At 36.0% G+C, this 24803-nt stretch overlaps 1 protein-coding gene across 1 annotated transcript in view; it reads right to left on the reverse strand.

The window, feature by feature from the left end:
- Positions 1 to 1077: 1077 nt before the first annotated feature.
- The window catches only part of LOC150103456 (protein KTI12 homolog), an 86689-nt gene continuing 62963 nt past the window's right edge, over positions 1078 to 24803 (reverse strand). The window contains exons 7-9 of the mRNA XM_090398238.1: positions 20536 to 20598; positions 9680 to 9744; positions 1078 to 1391 (exon numbers count right to left, since the gene is read on the reverse strand). Coding sequence (XP_090254364.1) covers positions 1253 to 1391; positions 9680 to 9744; positions 20536 to 20598 — 267 coding nt within the window. The 3' untranslated portion in view covers positions 1078 to 1252. The remainder of the gene's footprint in view (positions 1392 to 9679; positions 9745 to 20535; positions 20599 to 24803) is intronic.

Here is a 24803-nt window from a genome sequence, read left to right on the forward strand (position 1 = left end):
TGAGTTCACGCAGAAATCCAGATTCGAAATGAATAAAGCTTATTTATAAGAGGATTTGTGTGTGGATTTGTACAATCCACTATTGAAGCTCTGGCAGAGATATCATAGCTTCGGAGAACTGTTTCTTTATTAACATTGTCGACAAGCGTTGTAATACTGACCTGCATTAAAATTTCGTGAAAATTCTGCATAATACGATGCAAAAGATCCGTTTCTAAATAAATACGTTTTTCATGTAGCTAATGTTAGCCTCTACACAATAAAGTTTGTGCATGTCATCACGATTGTGTCCTTGAGTGCACTAGGTTGCACCTAAAATATAATTAGATGTCTATTCGGCCATCATTATACTTACCTGAGATGCCATTACTCACTCACGAGCATCACAAAAGAATCAATTACGACTGAGTATTCTCTAGCTAGCTATGGAGGGGGGGGGGGTTACCACATGGAATTTTCGAAATTAAAAATTGGCGTCAATTCGTCATGAGTGGCGACTACCAACGGAGGTGTGCTGAACTGAATCACAATGATAATACTCAATCGATTCATACAGTTACCACTGAATTGGAAGTTAATAAAACGTCAATTTGTATAGCAAAACTCATTGGTACAAGTTTTGAAAAATGATATAGTATGGGTACCGATGTAGGACTGAATTAAAACTCTTTAAACATCTCACCATTGGGATACGAAATAGAAAAAACTATTTCGTATCCCAATCAACATTCAGAGAAACAATTATGTTTATAAAAACACCAAGACAAATAATATAAAATTAACGAATTTCTTCTTTTACATTTACTAAAAATCGAAAAACAAGTTTCAAGTAATTGATCAGTCTTCTGGTGACACCAACTAAATACTACCCCTTCCCCTCTATGACACTCTTTAGAAATAGGCTTTACGTGATAATTACGCGTTTCGCATCTTGACATACTTACGACTTCCTGTTTCGGAAATGAAGTTCCATTCAGCACCAACGAGAACCTTTTAGAAGAAAAAGTTCTATCCCTCGATTTTGCCTATATTCTTGCTATGCTAGTGCTGCCATCTGATGAGCATTATAATAGTCAATTATCAATAAACGTATGTTTATTTACATATTTTACAATACAAATAGATTCATAGAAATTCAGATAAGGCAAATACGTTTGTAAATTTTGTAACTCGTGGCATAAATTTAAAATATCAAATTTAGGAAATTCAGTTTTATAAGTTATTTAAGCGTAAATTAAAAACAAATAAAATATTACAGACTAATATTTATATAATCTACAAAAGAATTCAGTATATTTTTCATGTCTGTAGTGGGATGCATTTTGGTGTAGCTGATGAACTGCCTACTAAGTCTTCTTAACTCTGCTGGGGATGGCTTTCTTGAAAGCACAATGTTTGTGCAGTTAAGGAAAATTTTGTTAATAACAGAGCAGGATATTCTAAAAACTACAAAAATGTAAATACAATTACTTTCAGAAATGAAAATAATTCTACAATTTATATATATGACATATTTTGGTGCTAAATATGATACAATGGGCTCAAAAAGATATGATCTTTATTTATAATCAGGTTTCACAAGGTGTGATTCAATTACTATAATTTGTAAAGTTTTTGAGACTGTAAAGTTATATTCAAATAATTATAGATATTTTCATTCTTTCAAATCCACACATCTGTTGTGATCTTGTTACAGAAATAATCCTTATTGAAATGGACACTTTCATTCTTCACTCTGTTCAAATTCCACAACCCATATCTAAACCACAGTATTTCAAAGTGTGCCAGGGCTGTCCAAGAAAAGCAAATACAGTCTTTCACGAGTGGCTTGACACTCAAACACCAAGCTTCATTCCTACACAGCTGCCCATAACACTTGTAAAACCATTAAAAAGGGCAAAGTATAAATATAGAAAATTCACTGTTTGTGCCACCAGCCATTGTACCATTTGGTCTCTCACCAAAGTTGTCAGGCACAACTTTTGTCTGTGCTTCCTCCTTTATCTCACCCTAATGGCAGCACCTAAAGACAAGGCTGATGTCTTGGCTTCATTCTTTTCCTCCAATTCCTACATAGATGACCATCGCAAATTATCTTCTTCCTTGCCTAGAACATTGCATCTCATGCCTCCTGTGACCTTCTGCCAGAAAGATACCAGAAGATTCTTGAATGTTACATACGAAAGCAGTTGGTTGTAATGGAATTCCACCCATTGTACTCAAGAGATGTGCTCCTGAACTAAGAACTGTTCTCCATCATCTGTTCCCTAAACTGTACTCAGCTGGCATCCACCATTCTGTGGAAGAAAGTTCATATAAAACCAGTTCCCAAAAATGGAGATAAATGTTTACCATCAAGATATCGACCTATTGCCCTCGCATCAGTTTTGTCTAAAGTAATGAAGAAGGTTATCAACAGTCAACTTCTTCAACACCTTGAGCACTGCTATGCAATTAGTGACAAACAGTATGGATTTTGCCATTCTAGATCCATGGGATATCTCCGCTCACATTTGGACTCATTTCGTGGAAAGGTTTAGAGAAACCAGCACCATTGCTCTTGACATCTCCAAGGCTTTTGATATGGTCTGGCATCAAAGGCTTCTCAACAAGTTACCATCATTTGGACTGCCTTTGTTCCTGTGTAAATGGATTGACAGTTATCACTTCAGACTTTTCTGTCAGTGTAAGAGCTTTGTCATTTCACCCACTCTTCCTGATTTGCATAAACGACTTACTCTCATTGACTGCACACCCCATTCATCGTTTTGCTGATGACAGTACAGTCCACTCCACTCATCCTACTCATATGACAAGCCTTGCAGTGCACAAAACTCTCAAGCTTCAAGATCATTAATAATAAGTGCCCTGAACACTGATCTCCACAGTATCCTTCATTGGGGATGAAATCAACTTAGTCAACTTCATTGCTTCCAAAACAATTTTGTTTTCCCATAAAAAAGATCTCAGATTTTCTCAACTTACTTTTGATAATGCTCAGTTCAAAAGACAAAAATCAAATCTCTCTTCTCAGACTGACTCTCACTCCAAACATTTCCGAGCACCATCATATCACTTCTATAGCATCAGCTTCCAAAAGAAGTTGGCATCCTTTTCTAGTCAAGACAGTATTTTCCTGCTAAACAGTACTCTGTATAAATCCCAAATTCAACCAACATTGGAATACTGCTTTCATATATGGAATGATGCCCTAAGATCTCTCTAAAAATTCTTGATGCTCAGAACATGTTCAAAATGGGCAGTCCAGTTGATAAATGATGCTTCTCATACACACTCCCTCTTCAGCCACGTTCCTAGAGAAGATCAGTTTCTGCATTGTCTCTTTTAGAGATATTTCCATAGCCACTGTTCAGCAGAAGTAGTATCCATTATGTCTCCCATTTCTGCGAGATCTACAGGAAATTCATGCTACAGCTACTCAACATCCTTTTACATTTGAACTGCATACTCATGAAACCTGCTATTCCCAGTCATCTTTCATTCCTTCCACGACAAATCTGTGGAACAATCTAACTCATGAAGCATTTCCAAAGGACTACAAATCTTCAACAGTTCAAGAAGAATATCAACAAAGTACTCTATTTCTCACCATGCCATCACATAGCATCTGTTTGCTATAGGCTTTTCTTCCTTTCGTGTGTGGAAGAAATATAAAAAAGTTGCATATATTTTATAAATGAATTTCTGATTAACCAGATATAATAAAAATGAATAAGTGTCAATTATTTCAATGTCTTTTTTTGGATATATGTACAAGGGTGGTCCGAAAACTTCTTGGCCTAACAATGAAAAAACGAATCCATAATTTTAAAATTATTTTTTATTTTTCAACATAATCTCCCTTAAGACTAATACATTTATTCCAGTGATGCTCCAACGGCATTATCCCATCCCTGTAGTGGTTCTCAGTAAGATCTACAAAATACCCTCTACAGCTGCAATCACCTCTTGATTCAAAGAAAAACGCTGACCAGCAAGGAAGAGTTTTAGTTTTGGGAAGAGATAGAAGTCAGAGGGAGCCAAATCTGGGTAATAAGGTGGATGTTCCAACAATTCATAGTGCAGATCCCTTAATTTTCCCATTGCCAAAACACCTTTGTAGGCAGATGCATTGTTCTGATGAAAGATGATTTTTTTCTTCTGCAAACCAGGTCTCTTCTTACAAATTTTTTTGTCTAGTATGGTTAAAAGATCAGAATAATATTCTGTGGTTATTGTTTTACCTTATTCAAGATTAGTAAACAAAATGCCTTTAGCATCCCAAAACACTGATGCCATGACCTTTCCTGCTGATGGAACCGACTTTGTCTTCTTTGGCACTGAACAACCAGCTTCTGTTTGGATTCTGGTGTGTAATGGTGAATCCAAGTCTCATCCATAGTAATAAATCGATGCACAAAATCAGTTTCATTCTTGTTAAAATGCTCCAAGCACTGTTCAGAGATTTTCATGCGAATGCATTTTTGATCTGCTGTGAGTAAGCATGGCACCCATCTTGTGCAAAGCTCTTTCATTTGCAATTCTTCATGCAAAATATATCTTACACGTTCTACTGAAATGCCTATAGTCAAAGCAATTTCATGCACTTTGACTCACTGGTCACCCAATACCATATTGTGCACTTGATCAATGATTTCTGGTGTTGTTACACTTTTTGGACGTCCTTCATGTGGGTCATCTTCAAGGCTAGTACAGCCATGTTTCAACTCCGCAGCTCATTTCTTAATTGTCAAAAACGAAAGAGAAGAGTGCTCAAACTTTTATGAACTTCTTTTGGTGTTAAACCTTCTTTTACAAAGAATTTTATAACTGCACGATACTCAATTTTATCCATTTCAAGAGATACAGACAACACTTTTGCTTCAGACAGCTGTATAAAACAAACTACTTGATAGAATGACTTGCAATTTCACATGGATGCGTATGACAGATGTACCAACTTAGGGAAAAAAAAATCTCGCTGATAGTGTTGCCATCTATGGTCAAGGCCGAGAACTTTCCAGACCACCCTCTATAATATACCATATTGCAAATATCCATTTTTAGTGAACAATATATTTTCTCATACAGTATATTTTCTCTTTTATATAAAATATCAAAAATTCTTTGTATGATAGACCAGAAATGTCCTGGTCTATTTCTGGGTCTTTTTTCCCTCCCATCAAACACCTTTCTCTTCATTCCCTTTTATCTTTCCTTTTTTGCCATTCTGTTTAAGTGACTACACAACCTGACTGCTCATATATTTCTGAATGTCAACAATGTTAAGCTCTTTCCAAATATCTTCATTTTAAAATGTGATTTTTTTCATCTGTTCACTAGCCAAATTTTCTTCCAAACTGATATTTTTGGTCTCTAGTCTTGGATCAACTGTTTTATTTCTAACCTAGCTTTCAGATCTATAAGTTGAAACTGGTTTGAACAATGTCTTGTATACAGCTGCTTTACTGTTTGGACTAATTTTTCTTATTCCACATATATTTATTCAGTTAATTCTCTACCAGTTTTTCTTATTCTGTTTTCTATTTCTGCTCCACTACTGCCTTTTTTTTTTTTAATTTTCCCCAAAGGGAGTGGGCGAGGCCATTTTATCTCTAATTTTCAGAGACTGAGGGGGAAGTAGTAAATCTCTACCAGTAGCCAATCAGACATAGCCAGTGCAAACAATCAGTGAATTTAAATGGCATCCAGTGAAGAAAGTACAGAACAACTGCTGCCATCATGTGGTCCCTAACCATAACATGATATTACTGTCTGAAATAGTATGGGTTCAACAGTCAATCTTCTTGAATTGTACGAATTGAAAATCCAAGTTTCCAGGAAGGGGAAACCCTACTTGCCATCATGTTACATCATGTCATTAATTCAGGAACCAGTTAAAGAAAGTATTAGAAAAAGTTCCTCTAGTGGCAACTAGAACTGAATTTACAATGCTCTTTCTCCACGTAGCCTAGCGCTACAGATGCAAATGCCATTTCCATAAGACTAAGTGTAACAAGTAAAAGCTAAGCTTTATGCTAATAGAGCTACCCTTGGTTTTTACCAACCATTCAGATTTATAATAATAGAATATTTATTATTTTAAATTTGAAGACCTGGATAATATGATGATCTGAATGATGGTAACATTTAGATAAAACTTACTAAGAATGAGCCAAAAGCAATGTAGAAAGTGAAAACCAAATACAGTAGAATTATCCGAACAAATTGTGGACCAAGGTTGGTTCGGTTAATCAAATAGTTCAGATTAACATGCACAAGAATACAAGAGATTGAAACAAAATGCCTGAGGTCCCTACAGTAGCTAAAGTCAATATTTAATTTTTTTTTAACTTGTTAGATCCTGAATGAGGACCTTTTTATCAAAAGGGTTGTTCAGTCAGGATTTAACAAGAAACAAAATTCTGAATTAGAAATACTTGTACTTTTAGTCAAAAGGGCAAAAGGAAAACATGTTAGAATTACCCTAGAAAGAAGTAAAGTAGAAGTGAAATTTATATGTTTAAGTAAAATTATATTGTTAAGAAAATGTTGGTATTTTAAATATGCTCTGTGTAAGAATGTATGTCTAAATGCAAACAGAGGTGCAAAGGTTGCTAGCTAGCTGCCTACGATGATGTAACGTCCAAAGTGAAAGCGTTCGTGGAAGGTGAACTGCACTTGTGTTCTGTGAAAAGAGCACTCTTCAAGGAACAGAAGTGTGATGCAACCACGTAAGAGCGAATAGGAGCGCGCAATGAGAGATCCTCCGATACGACAAGGGGCGCAACGAAGAGCAATAAAAGGAGTTCACTCTGGTTTGAATCCCCCCCCCCCCCCGTTTTTTCTGTTCCAGTTTTTCTCGTGAAGACTAGCAGTGCTGACCGATCGACGGCAATCTCCTTCCCGGTTGCTAATTGAAGGAGTCGGGCATGCTATACGTGAGATGATGGCATCCGCCAACTCGGGCCATCAGTAAGAGTTTACCGATGCGAGACAGTGGAAAGTCCCCCCCCCTGAAGGACAGCAGAGCTGATGACAGCATCCCACTAGATGAGCATTTGTCCGGCAAAAGCAAGGAATAGCCAATTTGTGTCGATCAGAGCAAGATCCAAGTGGACCCAACTAGATAAAGCAGAAAGACGTCTGACTACAAAGGACGAGTGAAAGCATGATGACCGCTCAAGAAAGTGGTAATGTACAGAAATTTCCTTATTCATGTAACAATTAGTATTGGAGAAAAGAGAGAACAGATTTCTAATTGAAGGGAAAGAGAACTTTTAAGTGACTTTGTGCTCAGTAACTTGTTAACTATATTGGACTAGTAGTCTGAGAGCATGCAACACTCAGTTGAATGTGAATGGAATTTGTTAGCAAACTTTGCTTAGAATTTGAACTAGTGTTTTAACTATAACTTAGAAATTGAACTAGTGTTTTATGATGTGTGTGTGTATCTTTTAACCTAGAGATGTAAATAGTGTGTTTGATAATTAGAATGTTCCTTTATTGCTTAGCTAGTGAATTAGAATTTTGATATGACATACCTTTGATATGTGGAAGTCTATTTGTATGCAATTTGATATTTAATAACATGTTTTTTCTATGTAAGCCTGAGTTTGTCTGAGCATGAGACTGATTTTACCACTTGCAAAAGTTCGGACCTATGAATAAGGGGAAATTAAGGGAAGTTTAGAAAGTTAAGGCCATGACTGCATGTTGAAATTTCTATAGGCACTTAATACTTCAACAAGATTAGGTAATACTTGAACTCTGGGAAGATTTCTTTTGAGCAAGAAATCCTCTGTTCTAGGACTCTGACTGGGGCAGCTAAATCAAACAAATTTTGTCAGAGTTCCGAAAGGAGAAACGCCCCAGAGAGATAGGTTGGAAATTTAAGCTTAGTAGGCACAAGAGGGATAAGGAATTAATAGAAAAAAGTAACGACGTAACAAACTGCTATAATGACAAATTAAGACTCTGCTATACTGCATATATCTTCAAATAACTAATCGGAAACAAATGCATTAAGCCAGGGGTTCCCAACCCTATGCCTGTGGGCACCATGGCGCCCGTCAACCAATTTGTGTGTGCTCGCCACTGTTCAACCATGTGCCGTATAGTTTGAAATAATCACGCAAAAATTCATGGCATGCTATATGATGCATGTGTTAATATATGACACATGAAGAGTATTAATCGCATACAATGTAAAGTAGACGCGCATTCGAAGTTGTTCATTCCAGTTTAAGAACTGGAATATCATCATATTCTCCTAATTATGAAGCACTGACCAATGAAATGCAATGCCAAAGATCACACTAACTTACATATATATATATATGTAAGTTAGTGTGATTAAATTTTTATATAATGTAAACTTTTAAGTAATAAAGCATTTGATTATAATGTAAACTTTGTATGTATTCATTTAACAAAAGAATTCAAAAAATTTGCTTGAAAGAATAGATCGTGCCCGTCGCCCTATTGGTATTTTTGAATGTGCTCTAGGAAACAAAAAGGTTGGGAATCCCTGCATTAAGCAGTAGAAGTAATAATTTGACATCACAACCAGTGCACTAAAATTACATACTGTAATTTTAGGGGGAGGGGATTGGTTTTGATAATCAACATTCCATTGCACATAAGTAACAATGTATCAAAATGTAGATATAAAATCATAAAATTATAAAACTACTGGAAGGCAATGAATTTAAGAATATGAGCAAAACACAAAAAATTGTAGTAAGGGAGAAACCAACCAGCTATTTTAGTATTTTTTCATCAAATAAAAGGGAGAAAAGCTAGCTATGAGCTTGCTGTGTGTGTGTGTGTGGTTTGCTAGATATTAATTAGTTTTGTTGGTTTGAGAGTAAGGAGAAACAGTTTATCTATTGATTTAATCATGCATCTTTTTCCCACAACAAAAATTCAAATACTTATACCATCTTAAAATTCCCATATATTCATAACTCATAACATCCAAGGTCCTTGTTACTGATTTCCAAGAAAATGATAACCAGTTACAGTAAGTGTTCAGAATCTCCAGGAATAAAAGTCAATTAATAAGCTACAAACATGCAAAGAATCAAATAAATGAAAAACTACTCCCAACTTACTCTCAAACCAAACAAATTACTACTTAGCAAACCACATAGCATGCTCAAGGCTAGCTTTTATGACAATTCACTGTAACAATTGGCACACTGTCATAATGCTGGCTGATTTTCTTTTTCTTTATTACAATCTGTGCTTTGTGTTTTGTTTAGCTGAAATTTTTATTTTTCAATTTCATTATCCTTAAATCCATTACCTTTCAAAATTTGTTTTATAGTTTTATGATTTCATATCTACCTTTTGATATATTGTTATTTATGTATTTGGTTTTCATTTTCTACACTGTTTTCCCAATATCACATAATTTTTTGTTAAAAAATTTAATCTAAACATCATTATTAGATTCTTCATATTATCCAGGTATGTATGATTTATTACTCATTCAAATTTAAAATTCTATACTATAACTTACTGTAAGGCCTACTATTTAATAATTAAAAAAAAAGGGTGGCTCCAAAGCTTAATTTTTACTTATTATCTTTCATTTGGGGAGCTAAATGGAATTTATGTTTCAGAATATTCAAAATAAGCTACAAGTTTTAACCATTGCAAATAACCAAAGGATATCTTCTTACTCACTCCAGGTATAGAAATCACCTCATCTCCTAACTTTTGGGCTTCAATGATCACCTAAAATATTCATAAAAGAACAATATTTATAGACTCAACAATATACATCGATGCATAATGTATCCATCCTAAGCAAATAGATCTATTTTATCATATAGAGAGATAATATACAGCCTCCATAGCTCTGTCAGTTTTGATGATGTCTATGGATTGAAAGACCTGGATTCAAATTGTATCTAGGAAGTGAAGAACATTTGTCAGGGCCTTTCAGCTGAAGGTGAGTTGGCACTCTCACACTGAGGCAGAAGGTTTTTTCCCTCTCTTGAAAACTTGGGTTTTTAAATCCTGCAAAACAGGAAAACCAGCTGGGAGAACACATGAAATCTACATCCATAATACACTATGCAGATAGAATTGGCTATCATTGCATTAATTGGATTTCAAGGTAGCCAAGTTACTTGCCCATGACAGGCAATTGAGTTTGATGCACAAGGAAAGATGGAAATGAGAGACAAGATATTCATTTTATTAGTTTGTAAAAAATATGTATCTGGTATACACAGAAAACATATCAACCTTTTTTTTTTAATGAACTTCAACAACAATTCACTGAAACAAATATACAAGTCCTCCCCATGACATATCCATAACAAATCACTAATGGTAAACATTTATCATTATCACCTTCCCCATTTCTGAGAGAGTTAGCCAATGAAGCAGCATTAGCTAACTTAGTAGGTCAAAAATGAGCAAGAATAAATTAGCATTATTAAAGCATTATCATAATTATTAAAATCCATAGACTGCAGTGTTTTCAACCCATTTGGTGACTGACACTTATAATGATCCCATTCAAGTTATCTGAAGAATTACAATTAATTCTGATAATTAGGACTAAAGGAGCTTTGCCAACTTCCTTTGGGAGTAAATTCTCTAACACCTTTTATTCCCCAAAGGGAGTAGGTGAAACTCCTCTAGTCCTAACTACTAAAATTAATTATAAGCCATAGTTACCCACTGTGTTGAAAACTTGCAATCTATGGATTGATATTTAGTTGTAAAATTATTACTTTCTTTGTAATGGGGTATAATAATCATAATTTAATTACTGTTTATTACAATTTCAAGAGTAGCCTCTTAAGATTAACCAAAAACAACTGCATACACTTACCCATAATTCTGTTTAATGAAAATAATCAAATTTCTAGGGATACTAATTAAGCTAGTATTTTGCTTTGGTCAAGAAGGTAATTTTTCACAGGTATATAATTAAAACGTACAATAAAAAAAAGTAAAAATTAAATAAGTAAATAAAAATATAAAGGCAACAGACTAGTGTATTAAAATTTGGGATTCTACAGTCCTAATTGGTGCCTTTTATGGATATGATGACAGTAAAGGCTTCTTGATTTTTGGTAGTCTGAAGCAGTCATATTTATTCAGGTGTGTGTGTCGGGGGACACTGAGAACTATGGCAGATTCCACAAACAGTTGCACAGATTAAAATCTGGATCTATATAATAAGGTGGACTTTTGCCCTTGAATATAATGGTCACATCAATAAATGTTTATCATTTTATCTCATTCTATCAGTCTGTCTTATGAGTGAACAGTATCAGTACCGAAAATAGCTTTATCCCATTTCCTACACTATATGCTACCCAAAAATCCACTGCAAGCTGTAGAGCTTACATCCAAGGTCCTGAAAGAAATTCAAATTCCTATCCATCTTTAACTCTAAGATCCCCAGCATTAATGAAACTAATGCTACATTAGTTTCATGTAGATTATTCCACCAATATGATGTGCTGTTGGAAATCTCATCATGCCAAAAGGCATAACTTTATGCTTATTATAACACTGAACTGATAATCATTATCATGTGCTCACTGTTTCCATCTATTCAAATCATTCTGTAACTGCTGTATATTAGAAGCACCCCTGATTGCCATGCCTATCTCAGTATTATCAGCAAACAACTAAATACCTGCAACTGAAATATGTCCATTGCATAAAGGAGGTTCAAATACTGAGGTAAAAAATTATTGGAGAAGTTGGTTAAGGGAAAAATCCAGGAATGGGATACTATATGGGGGGAAACAGTGTTTTGTGAAAGGTAGGTTATGCCTCAGTAACTTACCTTTCATAATACAGTGACAGCTGAGTTGGATAAAGGTAATGGGTATATGGCAACATAGACTTTGCAAAAGCTTCTGACAAGATATTGCATGGAATCCAGATAAATTGCTGCACATGGAGATGAACAAGAAGCTAAAGTGAATAAAAGGGTGGTTGTAGCCAGACAGCAATTTATTCAGGAGTAGAGTCCTGTAGAAGCAAGCAGTTAGGCTTAGGAGCTGGTTTACACTTGTAATGTAATTTAATGGAATAACTACAGCAGAAAGAGAAATAATTAAACAGTAGGTTTAATTGTTTCAATATTTCATCTCTGTCACAGAGGCATCTTCAGGAATACAATGTTAAAATTGTAATAGCACACACAAAAAACAATAAGTGGAAAAAATGAAATTAGACTATATGTGGGACACCCTCTATAGGTGCTGCTGGCTAGCCTTGGATGTTGGGTGGGAGGCATAAGAATTAAAGTTTCCCAAATCTTGGGAAGTTTAATACAATCATATTTTTTAAGATTAGGCTAGTTTTTTAAATCTGCTACTGATTCTAAAAAGTCTTTCAACTTTGTATTTATTGTGATGGAACATGATAGTTTTCTTCCATCTGATTTTATGCAAGATATTCAAGGGCATGATCTTAGACTTAACTCGCCACTGCTGTGGTGGCAGATGTATTTTTTTGTGTTCATCTAGGCAGATCCCCAGTCTGACCACAATATGACAAGTTGCAAAAACAAGGAATCTTGTAAACACCTAAAAAGGGGAAGAAGTGGATTCTTAGGAGAGCAGAGAAGGAAAGGCAGCTTCAAATAAGATTTTGAAAGCAGTGCAGAGATTATATTTCTTCTGAAGTACCATGGAGATATAGGAAATAGTAATGACATTATGTAGTCTTTATATTGAGGGGAGGAAGAGACAGATAATTTGTAGATCTTTTTGGCAATGTACCCATTGGATAGAAAGGTTTGGCGAATAAAGGGAAGTTCTGCTGTAAGGGAAGCTTGGGTGGAACAGAGGTTGGAAGCTCTATTGACAAGGCTTTTGATGACACCATATTATTGAGAGGGGGGAGGATAGCAGGAAAGTTTATATGTGTATCTACCTGTGTGAGTGGATTTTCTGTAACTACAAAAGAAAGGGTGTCATTGAGCAGCCTTCAATTAGAGTATCTACAAAAGGCAAACTGTTGTTGTTTTCTTTTTCAACAGGGAACTGAAGTGCAGGGTGCTGACTGTTCAGGAGGAGGAAAGATTCTAATTTGGCTGAGCCATGTTGCCAAATAGAGAACACATCATCAGTATATCTCAACTAAATAGAAGGTTTGAGACAGGGAGTATCAAGAGCATGTTTTTCAAAATACTTCATGTAGAAATTGGCCAGAGGGAGCCCATGGAAGTGCCTTCTGTCTGTTTATATAAGGTGTCCTTCCAAGAGAAGTAAACAGTATGCATAGCAGAATTAAAGGGATCAATAATGTCTGGTGGAAAAGCATTTTTCAGTAAATTTAGGTTAGTGAAGTGAATAATACATTATTCACTTCACTAAGAACTTTATCTGTGTAACTACTGTTGTTACAGTAAGTTTAACCTGTGGCCATTACTGAATTTAATAATTTTAACCTTAGTATGTAATATAATAGGTTTATGCATCTTTTTCTTTCTATCACAGCAACAGCTCTCTCTCTTTGAATTTTATCTACCATTATTAACAATAAAATAATTATAAACAGTTTATAGTTCACAGAGAAACACTAAAACACAGATAAATGCACATCAGTTGATTCACAGGAGCATCATGTCACTAAAAGTACTGTATGAGTGAATGCATGCAGCATTTATAAATGGACACTGGTCATAACTGAAGTATCATATGAGCAGATCATTTTAAAGTGAAGCATCTTAATGTGGAGTATTACTGTTCTCTCAGTTTGGGCATGAAATTATTTTTTATAGAGAGAGTTCATTTGGGTCAATCAATGCACTGCATGTTCTTCCTGTTAATGATTCAGTTGATCTATAATGGCCTGGTTGGCCAAGTGGTTAGCGTATCCGCTCTCCAGCCAAAAGGCTGCAGGTTCGAATCCTGCCGCGGGCATGGATGTTTGTAATTGTCTGTGGAAATACTAGTTGTGGTGGTGGCAGTGGGTGGTAGATGGCATTGGTGTAGTTATGGTTCATTGTAATTGGAGGATTTAGTGGTGGAGACAGAATTGTAGAGTAGGTGCCCTCCCTCGATGAGTCCTTGGACTCCCTGGAGGTGTACTATAATAATAATAATAATAACCTTGGAGATTCAGTGGCAAGCCCTGAAGAAAACATTGATTGATTTAGTCAGAGAGGCATGCGGTGAGGTTGTCTGCAAGGATAGAAAAATAAAAACTCCATGGTGGACACAGGAAGTTAAAGAGGCAGTGAAAGAAAAGAAGAAAGCATATCAAAAGTTCCTGGCAAATAAGTCAGCTTGTACACTTAGGAAGTAGGCAAGGCCTTTATACCCTATCTAGCTTTTGGAGACTGAGTGGGCAGTTCATATCTCCACCAGTAGCCAATCAGAGATAGCTGGCCCATGTCTATCACTAATTATAGCAGCCACTGATGAAGAGGCTGGCAAACAAGTGCTGCCATCTCTTGGTACCTAACCGTAACAAGATATGTTAGCCTGTGGGTACCAAGGTCGATTTTCTTGAGTTTACAGGACAAAAAACCTGCTTGCTTGTGCCAGAGATTGACTAACTCGGGAACCAGTCAAAGAAAGGGTTAGAAAAAGTTCCTCCAGTCGGAGACTAGACTTGAACTTAAGTGTAACTTTGAGCGACCAAGCACAGAGGATGCAAGCGGTACTTCCACTGAGCTACACAGGCCTCTTGGTAAGAACATAGAAAATAAATATTAGGAAGTAGCAAAATGTTCTGAAGGCTGCTGAAAAAGCTCAGATATGGGGGAAATAGTGCTGTAAAAGGAATTAGAGATGATAAAGGTAATATGAAAACTGGAGTAAAAGACATCCTTGATGTATGGAGTAATTATTTTGAAAAATTGCTAAATGAAACAAGCAGTGACAGCACAGTTGTAAAAAGCGCTCAACAGGCATGCAATCAGGATTACATATCCATACTTGAAGCAGAAAAAGCCATTGAAAGGCTGAAATGTGGAAAGGCAGCATGATAGATGATAGATGAGGTAGGTGATATTCGACCAGAAATACTGAGGCCTTGACAGATGGATGAATTCCAGATGATTGGAGTAGAGTTCCCCATAGGTACCCAATATACAAAAAGGGAAATAAAACTGAATGTGAGAATTACAGAGGTATTTCCCTACTAAGTGTTCCTTAAGATTTATGCAAGTATACTTGAGTAGGATTGTGGAAGGGAAGCTTGGTGAAGAACAAGCTGGATTCAGGCCAAATACAAGCTAACAGGATCAGATTTTCACTTTACAACAAATAGTTGATAAATCGTGGGAATATAACAAAGATCAGTATGAAAGTTTTGTAGACCTGCAAAAGGCATATGGCAAGGTGGCAAGAGAAAAGTTATTCAAAACACTCCAGTTATATGGTTTCAATGGGGCATTATATCAAGCAATACTTACTCTTTATTTGAGTTGTAAGTCAGCAGTTAGAATTGAAGGAAGTACAGGAGGAAAGTTGGATGTTAAATCTGGTGTCAGACAAGGATGTACATTATCCCCTCTGTTATTCATTATCTATATGGATCACATTATGAAGGAAAGTGGTATTAAACCTGATAATTCAAAATTGGAGATATTAATCTCAGCTCTTTTCTTTATGCAGATAATGTTATACTTTTAAATAAATCCAATACAATTCTGCAAGATTCCCTAACTAAATTGAATAACTGTTGTAATAAATTTGGTATGAAAATCAGCAGCCACAAGACAAAGATAATGAAAATAGGCAGAAGCATTGAAAATATCAACTGCAACGTAAATGGAGAAACCTACAGAACAAGTAAAACATTTCAGCTACTCAGGCACAATTTTTAGTGATGATGGTAAATTAAATATCGAAATAGACAACAGAATTAACAAAGCTGGTATGGTAGGAAGTCAACTGAATAAATTTATATGGAATAAGAGAGAAATTAGTCAAAACACTGAATTAGCTGTATACAAGACAGTGTTCAAATCAATTTTAACTTATGGATCTGAGAGCTTGGTTAGAAACAAAACACTTGACTGAAGACTAGAGATCACAAATATGAGCATTCTGAGAAAGACTAGGGGATGTGAACAGGCAATCATCAATGGCAAATCATATTAAAAACAAGGAATTAGGAAAGAATTTGACATTGTTAGCATCTACAAATGTGTTAGCAGAGCTAATCTCAGGTGGTATGGTCACTTACACAGAATGGGAGAGGAAAGATTAGCAAAAACAAGTGTTCACTGCCAGAAAAAGACCCAGAGGAAGACCAAGATATAGGTCGATTGATAATATAGTGAAAAGTGTCTTAGAAGACAGAAATATAAGATCTTTACACCCCTTGAAGGTACATGTGAGGAATTCAATGATGATCTATAACATGTTCATGCTGGGCTATGTTTTATGTGTGTTGAGCATCTTACAGGTGGGTAAGCACATTTCTATATATTTGTATATATGAACACCAGTCTGAAGTTTTTTTTCAGTAGAATTTTCAAGTAAAAATAATATCTGTGAACTCTCTTCATGGTAGTAAAGACAGTTCACAAACATTTGCTTTTAAAAATATTATGCTTAGCATAAATGAGATAGTTTCTGCACCAAGAATATATATAGTAATAATTCTATTTTATGGTTATACTCTGACATGTTATCTACAAAATCATCAAAAGAAAACAAAGACAATCATATTGTAATCAGAATCCTCCCCATTTCTTAATTCTAGAAGTTCAAAGCTGAACTTGTAATTTAGTTTATATACTGGTGCTGAATATCACTGGCTACATAAAATAAAAATGGTTTTTCTTTCTTATTTCCCTTCAGTACAGTCATCAGAAATAAACACTGTACAGAAAACTACAGTCATTCATTTCATAAAATGAATAAATCAGTAGATTATACGAGAATTGTGGTGAATGAAGTGGAGGTGAGTAGTCTATTGCATAACCTCAGTGTCAATACATCTGTGGGATTGGATGGTATACCAGCTCGTGTCGTACGATAAGCAGCTAAAGAATTGTCAGTACCCTTGACCATTTTGTATAATTTGAGTCTCGGGTCTGGGTTAGTCCCGAGGGAGTGGAAAGAGGGGAAAATAGTTCCACTGCATAAAGGTGGTTCCAAGACTGCTGTTGTAAATTACCGACCGATTAGCATATCAGGAATCATTGTCAAGGTCTTAGAGAAATTAGTCAAGAAAAGAATACAGCATTGGACAGATGAAAATGGGATATTGTATGGGAGGACAACATGGTTTTGTGAAGGATAGATCATGCCTCAGTAACTTGCTCACGTTTTATAACACGGTGACGGCTGAACTGGATAGGGGTAATGAGTTTACAGTGATACTACTGGACCTTGCCAAGGCCTTTGACAGGATGCCACATGGAACCCTAATCAGTAAACTGGAACAGATGGGGATAGATATAGGATTGGTGAGATGGATAGGAGGGTGATTGAAGGAGAGATACCAGAGAGTGGTTTATGCAGGAGTGGAGTCTAAAAGACGGCTTGTGACTAGTGGTGTGCTGCAGGGCTCTGTTCTTGGACCACTGCTTTTCAATTTGTTCATCAATGATATAGGAAAGGATTTGAGAGGAAGTGTTCACTTGTTTGCTGATGATGCAAAGTTGGGTAGAGCAATTGCGAGTGCACAGGATGTCAAAATTTTACAGGATGATTTGGATAGTTTGGAGGACTTGGCTAGGAAAAATGGATGTCAATTTAATGTGGCAAAGAGTAAGGTTATGCACTTTGGGGTGAAAAGAATAACAGCAGTATATCGCATTGGTGGAACCGTACTCCAGGAGATTGATGAGGCCAGGGATTTCGGAGTGTTGGTGGATAGAGAATTGAAGTTTAGGGGGCACATTGCAAAAGTGACTAAATCAGCTCATCAAATCACTTGGCTTCTGAAAAATACTTTAACATGCAGAGACAAACAAGTTGTTCCTCCTCTGTATCGAGCCTTAATAAAACCCCATCTGAACTACTGTACCCAGTTATGAGCACCAAGGTTTCTTCGTGATGGGGCGGAAGTGGAGAGGATCCAGAGACGAGTGACCAAGATGATAGCAGGTCTGTGGAATGAACCTTATGAGAATAGGTTGAAGATTTATGGGTTGCAGAGATTGGACGATTGGCGAAGGAGGGGTGATATGATTGAGACATTCAAATTACTGAAGGGTTTCTATAAGATTGATCCAGAAGATATTTTTGAAAATATGACTGGTGGTGGGAGGACTAGGGGCCATGCATGGAAGCTGGGCAAGAGCGTGGTTGACAAGGGAGTTAGAGCTAGGTTTTTTACTTGGAGAGTGGTGAATGAGTGGAATAAGCTTCCAGAGTCTGTTGTGGGTGCTACGACCATGAATGAGTTCAAGGAAAGGTATGATAGATAAGGTGTCAATGTCTAATAGTCGTTCTTGACATGATGTTAGGGCCTCCCTCGATGAGGCTGTCAACTCCTTGGAGTTGCCCGGAACAATAATAATAATAAAATAATCAGATACTTTCTTTTTTATATCATTCAAAAAAAAAAAAAAATCTAATATGATGGTTCTCATATTTCAGTCTCAAGTAAAGTCTCTGATACTTCAAAAGTTTGGAAACAGATTGTCAATTCTTTATTCCTCAGGTAATTTCCAAAAAAAGGAAGCTTGCTAATATTTTCAAATTAGCCAGGCTTTTCTTGGAAATAAATTAAAAAAACTAAAGTCTTTTCTTGGGATTAAAGAATTCAAGGTAAAGATGCAATATCACTACAAATTCTTAGAAAAAATTTCCCTTACCTATTATTTTAAAAGAGGTTTTCAGGTATTTTACTGTACTTCCTGCTAAGTAGTATATTTACTTTATTTTACTTGTGGAGTGTGGTGTGGGGGAAGAAAGGAGATTTATTCACTACACTGTATACATTTTTAATGAATTTTGAATAAAAATTTATCTCAGTACAATCAAAATGAATTCTTCTATTTTATAAAAAAAGAAGTAGTCTAACAAATATGCATACAGACTAGCTAAGAACGCAATCAACATGTGTAACAATGTAGTCAATTAACAAGATAATGATATATATAAAAACTATTTATATTTATTACTGGTTAGGTATTTTTTACAAAACAAATTGCCTCTGTTTTTTTTTTTGTTTTTTTTTGCAACCAAGCCTTTCATAAATTCATACGTGTAACTAGAGTTGATAGGATGGCATGTAAATTGTTCCCTAACAGAGTAATTTATTGCAACACCCATAATACTATAATTGCATATTACTGCTATTGGATATTTGACTGTAATGAATCTAACAATGTTCATGCCTGTTTGTTCTTTGTCAGTTATATGCACAAAGGATTCATATCTGATTAATATAGATTGAAATATAATTATTTACATCTTCAGAAATTTAAAGACAAACAATTATAGATTTTTTTTAATTACCAAGGGTTTTGTGTAACCAGAAAGTAAAAAACTCTTTCCTTTCTAGCATAACTTTAGTTCTTCTTATTACGTATATGTCATTTTGTCCTATCCCGATGGGCAAGTACCAAATGATATAATTTGTGTGGTGCTTGGCATGAATGAATGAAGTATGTTAATGTTGGTTTGAAAAAAGAAAATATCATAAGTTAAAAAATCTGGTTAAAAGTATATTCAAAGAAAATAATTAATTGCTAATGGAGATGTTTGATTTAATGCAAAGAAAACATTAAACAAATATAAAATTAAAATAAGAATTTCATTTTTTTTTTCAATTTTAAACTTTTAATGTATGGAATGGTTATGGTTTTATTGTAGTCTAGTTTATATTTTGTTTTTAAGTGAGGTCTTGTACAGAATTTTGTTGATAGTATTTTGGCTGGAGCCATTTTTTAGGAAGTTATTGCTGATATTTTGGCTGGAGCCATTTTTTAGGAAGTTATTGCTGATAACTTAATTCATCTTTAAGTGCTCGTTCATTGGAGCAAATCTTCAAAGCCCTGTTTTTCAGTTATTAATGACCCGTAGTTTTTGTGTTGGGTAGTGGTAGGAGTTTATGTGTATATGTTGACCAGTATGTGTCAGTTTGTAAACTGTGAAGGAGAGACTGCCAGAAGGAAGACGTGTGACAAGTGTATCTAGAAACAGTAGTATGTTCTGTTTTTCAATCTCAATTATGAATTTATGCATTTGTGTTGTTTGTTTAGGTGGCAGCAGAAAATGTCTAGTGTCTGGCAGCCATGGGGCCAGATAGCAAAATATTGTCAACATATCTAAGGCAGACTTTGGGTTTTAAAGGAAAGGAATCTAGAGCACATACATTGCTCAAAATGATCCATGTAAAAGTTAGCAATGGGGGGGAGGGAATAATAGTGAGCCCATAGCTGTGCCTTTGTGTGTGTGTGTGTGTGTGTGTGTGTGTGTGTGTGTGTGTGTGTGTAATACTAAAGGAAAGGAAACCTGACCAGCAGATACATTTCAAAACATGCATATACACATTTTCAGAAGCACCAATCAGCATATTACACATACCAATTTCATATATATCATGTAATTTGGTTACTAATTGACTTACCTGTATAGCTTCCTGAACTGTCTTGTCTAATTCATATAAGAAGTTTGTAGAGGACAGTGGTTGCTATAATTCAAGATCAAAAGTGAGCTGAGATCAACTAATCAATGAAAGTCTATATAAAAACTGCGTAGCTCATAAAATTAATCTTATTTAAAGATGCACATTGTTATTTATTTATTTCATAATATCCACACATCTGTTGGATATCTGATCAAAAAGATTGTTAATGTGATTAACAAAAGATGTGAATGAAGCACCTAGACTTAAACAACGGGCTATTATTCTTTACATTCTTATGGATAACAAGTTTCCAAAAATAAATGCTAAAAGCCATTACTCTTTAATTATTATTTAATTATCGCCAGCAGCCTTGCCCGATTTTATTGCTAAATGGACCTCTTCTGCTGTGAGACTAGTCATTGCCCCGATCTGCACATCATCGCCAGCAGCCTTGCCCGATTTTATTGCTAAATGGACCTCTTCTGCTGTGAGACTAGTCATTGCCCCGATCTGCACCTTTTGGATGTCCACAACTGCTGGGCCACCCGGGTTAAGAAGGCTCTCAAAGTATTCCCTCCATCTGTGGAGGATATCCTTCTTGGTTGTTAAAAGTGCACCATCAGAGGCCTTAATTGCCCTTGCTGTGCACGATTTCTTCCCTCAAAGGTGGCGGATGGTCTGCCAAAATACTTTGTTTGCATTTGCGTAGGATAAGTCTAATCTTTCTCCAAAGGATTCCCAAGCCTTCTGCTTTGCTGTCTTTATTGCCTCAGTATACTGCAAACGCATCTCAGGTGACCTGACCCTAAGCCATGTTAGGTAGGACTCCTTTTTTGCCCAGACAGTTTTTTGGACTTCTTGGTTCCACCAAGGTGTCATTTTCTCACTGCCCGTTGTCACTTTCTGCCACAGCATGAGAGTGCAGAGGCAGTGACAGCTGTTCTGAACAGCTATCACTCCTCCTCAACATCTGCAGTATGCTTGGGAATCTCTTTGAACCAATGCCCCGTATAGTTTCTGGTAGGCCTATGCAGTATAGCTGCTTAGGCCTACCAGCGTTGATGGTAGCATCTGGTTTCTGAAGCCGTAGAGTACACACAAGGTGGTGGTCAGTTGACATTTCATTTCACATAGGATCAAATTCATATGTTAATATATCCTCATCAGAGCAGGCAAAATTAGTGATTTGAGTTTGATTTTAATGATGCAAAACTTCCAGATAGGTGGATAATGGCATTCAACATTAATTTATCTTCCACTGAAAGTAGACTAGGCTTCCTATAAATAGAGAGGACTATCATTTCAAGTTCTTAGAAATCTAAACACTACTGGCTCTTAATCTAATGAAGAAAATTTTGAAGGTAATTCCCTGTACCATACCAGATGGCAAAAATATCATCCACAAACTGTCACTATAAACAAGGTTCGGAAATATGGTGGTAAAAATCTCTTGTTGAAACTCATCAATATTCAAAATGGGAAGGTTTGGTACAAAACAGGACATTCACAGTGTTCCTTTTACTTGTTGATAATATTAATTTTTCTTTGTAAACAAAATTGCCTAAGTGCAAAAGAAATTTAATAATATTATGGAAAAATTTAGAAACTGAAATCCTATAAAGGTATGTGGTAAGCATCAAAGCTCACCATTAAAGATTAATTTGGTGTTTTTGACACATGCATATATAAAAGTATCTTAATGATGTTAATTTTATGGCTATTTAGCCTATTTTTGTTTAGGAGTGCACCCTTTTATAATGTCATTGGCTTTTTACTAAGTTCTAGGGTATTATTGAAGTTTTACATAGATAAATATATCTGTGGGATTGGATGGTATACCAGCTCGTGTTGTACGAGAAGCAGCTAAAGAATTGTCAGTACCCTTGACCATTTTGTTTAATTTGAGTCTCGGGTCTGGGTTAGTTCCGAGGGGGTGGAAAGAGGGAAAAATAGTCCCACTGCATAAAGGTGGTCCAAGACTGCTGTTGTAAATTACCGATCGATTAGCATATCAGGAATCATTATCAAGGTCTTAGAGAAATTAGTCAAGAAAAGAATACAGGATTGGATAGATGAAAATGGGATATTGTATGGGGGACAACATGGTTTTGTGAAGGGTAGATCATGCCTCAGTAACTTGCTCACGTTTTACAACACGGTGACGGCTGAACTGGATAGGGATAATGGGTTTACAATAATACTACTGGACCTTGCCAAGGCTTTTGATAAGATACCACATGGAACCCTAATCAGTAAACTGGAGCAGATGGGGATAGATATAGGGTTGGTGAGATGGATAGGAGGGTGGTTGAAGGAGAGATACCAGAGAGTGGTTTATTCAGGAGTGGAGTCTAAAAGACGGCTTGTGACTAGTGGAGTGCCACAGGGCTCTGTTCTTGGACCACTGCTTTTCAATTTGTTCATCAGTGATATAGGAAAGGATTTGAGAGGAAGTGTTCACTTGTTTGCTGATGATGCAAAGTTGGGTAGAGCAATTATGAGTGCACAGGATGTCAAAATTTTACAGGATGATTTGGATAGTTTGGAGGACTGGGCTAGGAAAAATGGATGTCAATTTAACGTGGCAAAGTGTAAGGTTATACACTTTGGGGTGAAAAGAATAGCAGCAGTATATCGCATTGGTGGAACCGTACTCCAGGAGATTGATGAGGCCAGGGATTTGGGAGTGTTGGTGGATAGGGAATTGAAGTTTAGGAGGCACATTGCAAAACAGACTAAAACAGCTCACCAAATCACTTGGCTTTTGAAAAATACTTTAACATACAGAGACAAACAAGTTGTTGTTTCTCTGTATCGAGCCTTGACAAGACCCCATCTGGACTACTGTGCCCAGCTATGGGCACCAGGGTTTCTTCGTGATGGGGAGGAAGTGGAGAGGGTCCAGAGACGAGTGACCAAGATGATAGCAGGTCTGTGGAATGAACCTTATGAGAATAGGTTGAAGATTTGTGGGTTGCAGAAATTGGTCGATAGGCGAAGGAGGGGTGATATGATTGAGACATTCAAATTACTGAAGGGTTTCTATAAGATTAATCCAGAAGATATTTTTGAAAATATGACTGGTGGTGGGAGGACTAGGGGCCATAAATGGAAGCTGGGCAAGAGCGTGGTTGACAAGGGTGTTAGAGCTTGGTTTTTTACTTGGAGAGTAGTGAATGAGTGGAATAAGCTTCCAGAGTCTGTTGTGGGTGCTACGACCGTGAATGAGTTCAAGGCAAGGTATGATAGATACTGTGTGAATGTTGAATAGTTGTTCTTGACATGATGTTAGGGCCTCTCTCGATGAGTCTGTCGACTCCTTGGAGTTGCCCGGAACAATAATAATAATAAATATATGAAGAATACAAGGGGGAAAATTCAGACATACTTTTAGGATGTTGCTAGCTGTCTTCTAATTCAGCGGCATCCTGGCATGTGGCGACAACATTCATCTGCTGTTTGATGGAAGTATGATTGAAAGTAAGGGGGTTTTGGAGAAGGTGTGTGTGTGGGGGGGGGGAGAGACACAGCACCTACCCCCCTTCCTTTCAATCATACTTCTGTCAAACAGCAGATGAATGTTGTTGCCAGGATGCCACTGAATAAGAAGACAGCCAGCAACATCTTAAAGGTATGTCCGAATTTTCCCTTTTATATTCTTCATATATTTATCTATGTAAAATTTTATAATGTTTCTTCATTAATTTTCATTACTTCAGTAACACCCTAGAACTGAGTAAAAAGTCAATGACATTATAAAATGGGTTGATCTGATCTTTGAGGTCTTATCAGTGGGAGTCAGATTTAAGAAGATACCAAAGTTAAATCAGTGCAGAAGTCATATTTTCCATATAGGAATAAAAAAAAGGTATATTACCTAACTGATAAATATTTGGGATGAGATATAGCTGTAGAAAGTTTTCCCACTTGGATATAAAACAATATAATTTCTTTCAACTTTTCAGTAAATTTTTGACAACTATATCTCTGATCCAGAGCATTTATTAATAAAATGATACTTTTTTTTTTTTTTTTTTACTTGTATATGGAAAAGATGTTAATTTTCTGCACTGATTTCACCTTAGTATCTTCATAAGTTTGGCTCCCACTGATGATATCTCAATAAAAGTCAAAACTGGTTCTGGGTAGTGACCTTTCCCATAATATTTTTGCATTATGGGATACTAAGGCGACTGAATCTATAGAACAGAAGTAGACTAGCCATGCAGTCTTGTCAAGAATAATACACATTGCATTTTATTTATTTT

Source organism: Typopeltis vanoorti, chromosome 9 (genome assembly GCF_054136105.1).
Source record: "Typopeltis vanoorti isolate ZY-2024b chromosome 9, IOZ_Tvanoo_1.0, whole genome shotgun sequence".
NCBI classification, from domain to species: domain Eukaryota; kingdom Metazoa; phylum Arthropoda; class Arachnida; order Uropygi; family Thelyphonidae; genus Typopeltis; species Typopeltis vanoorti.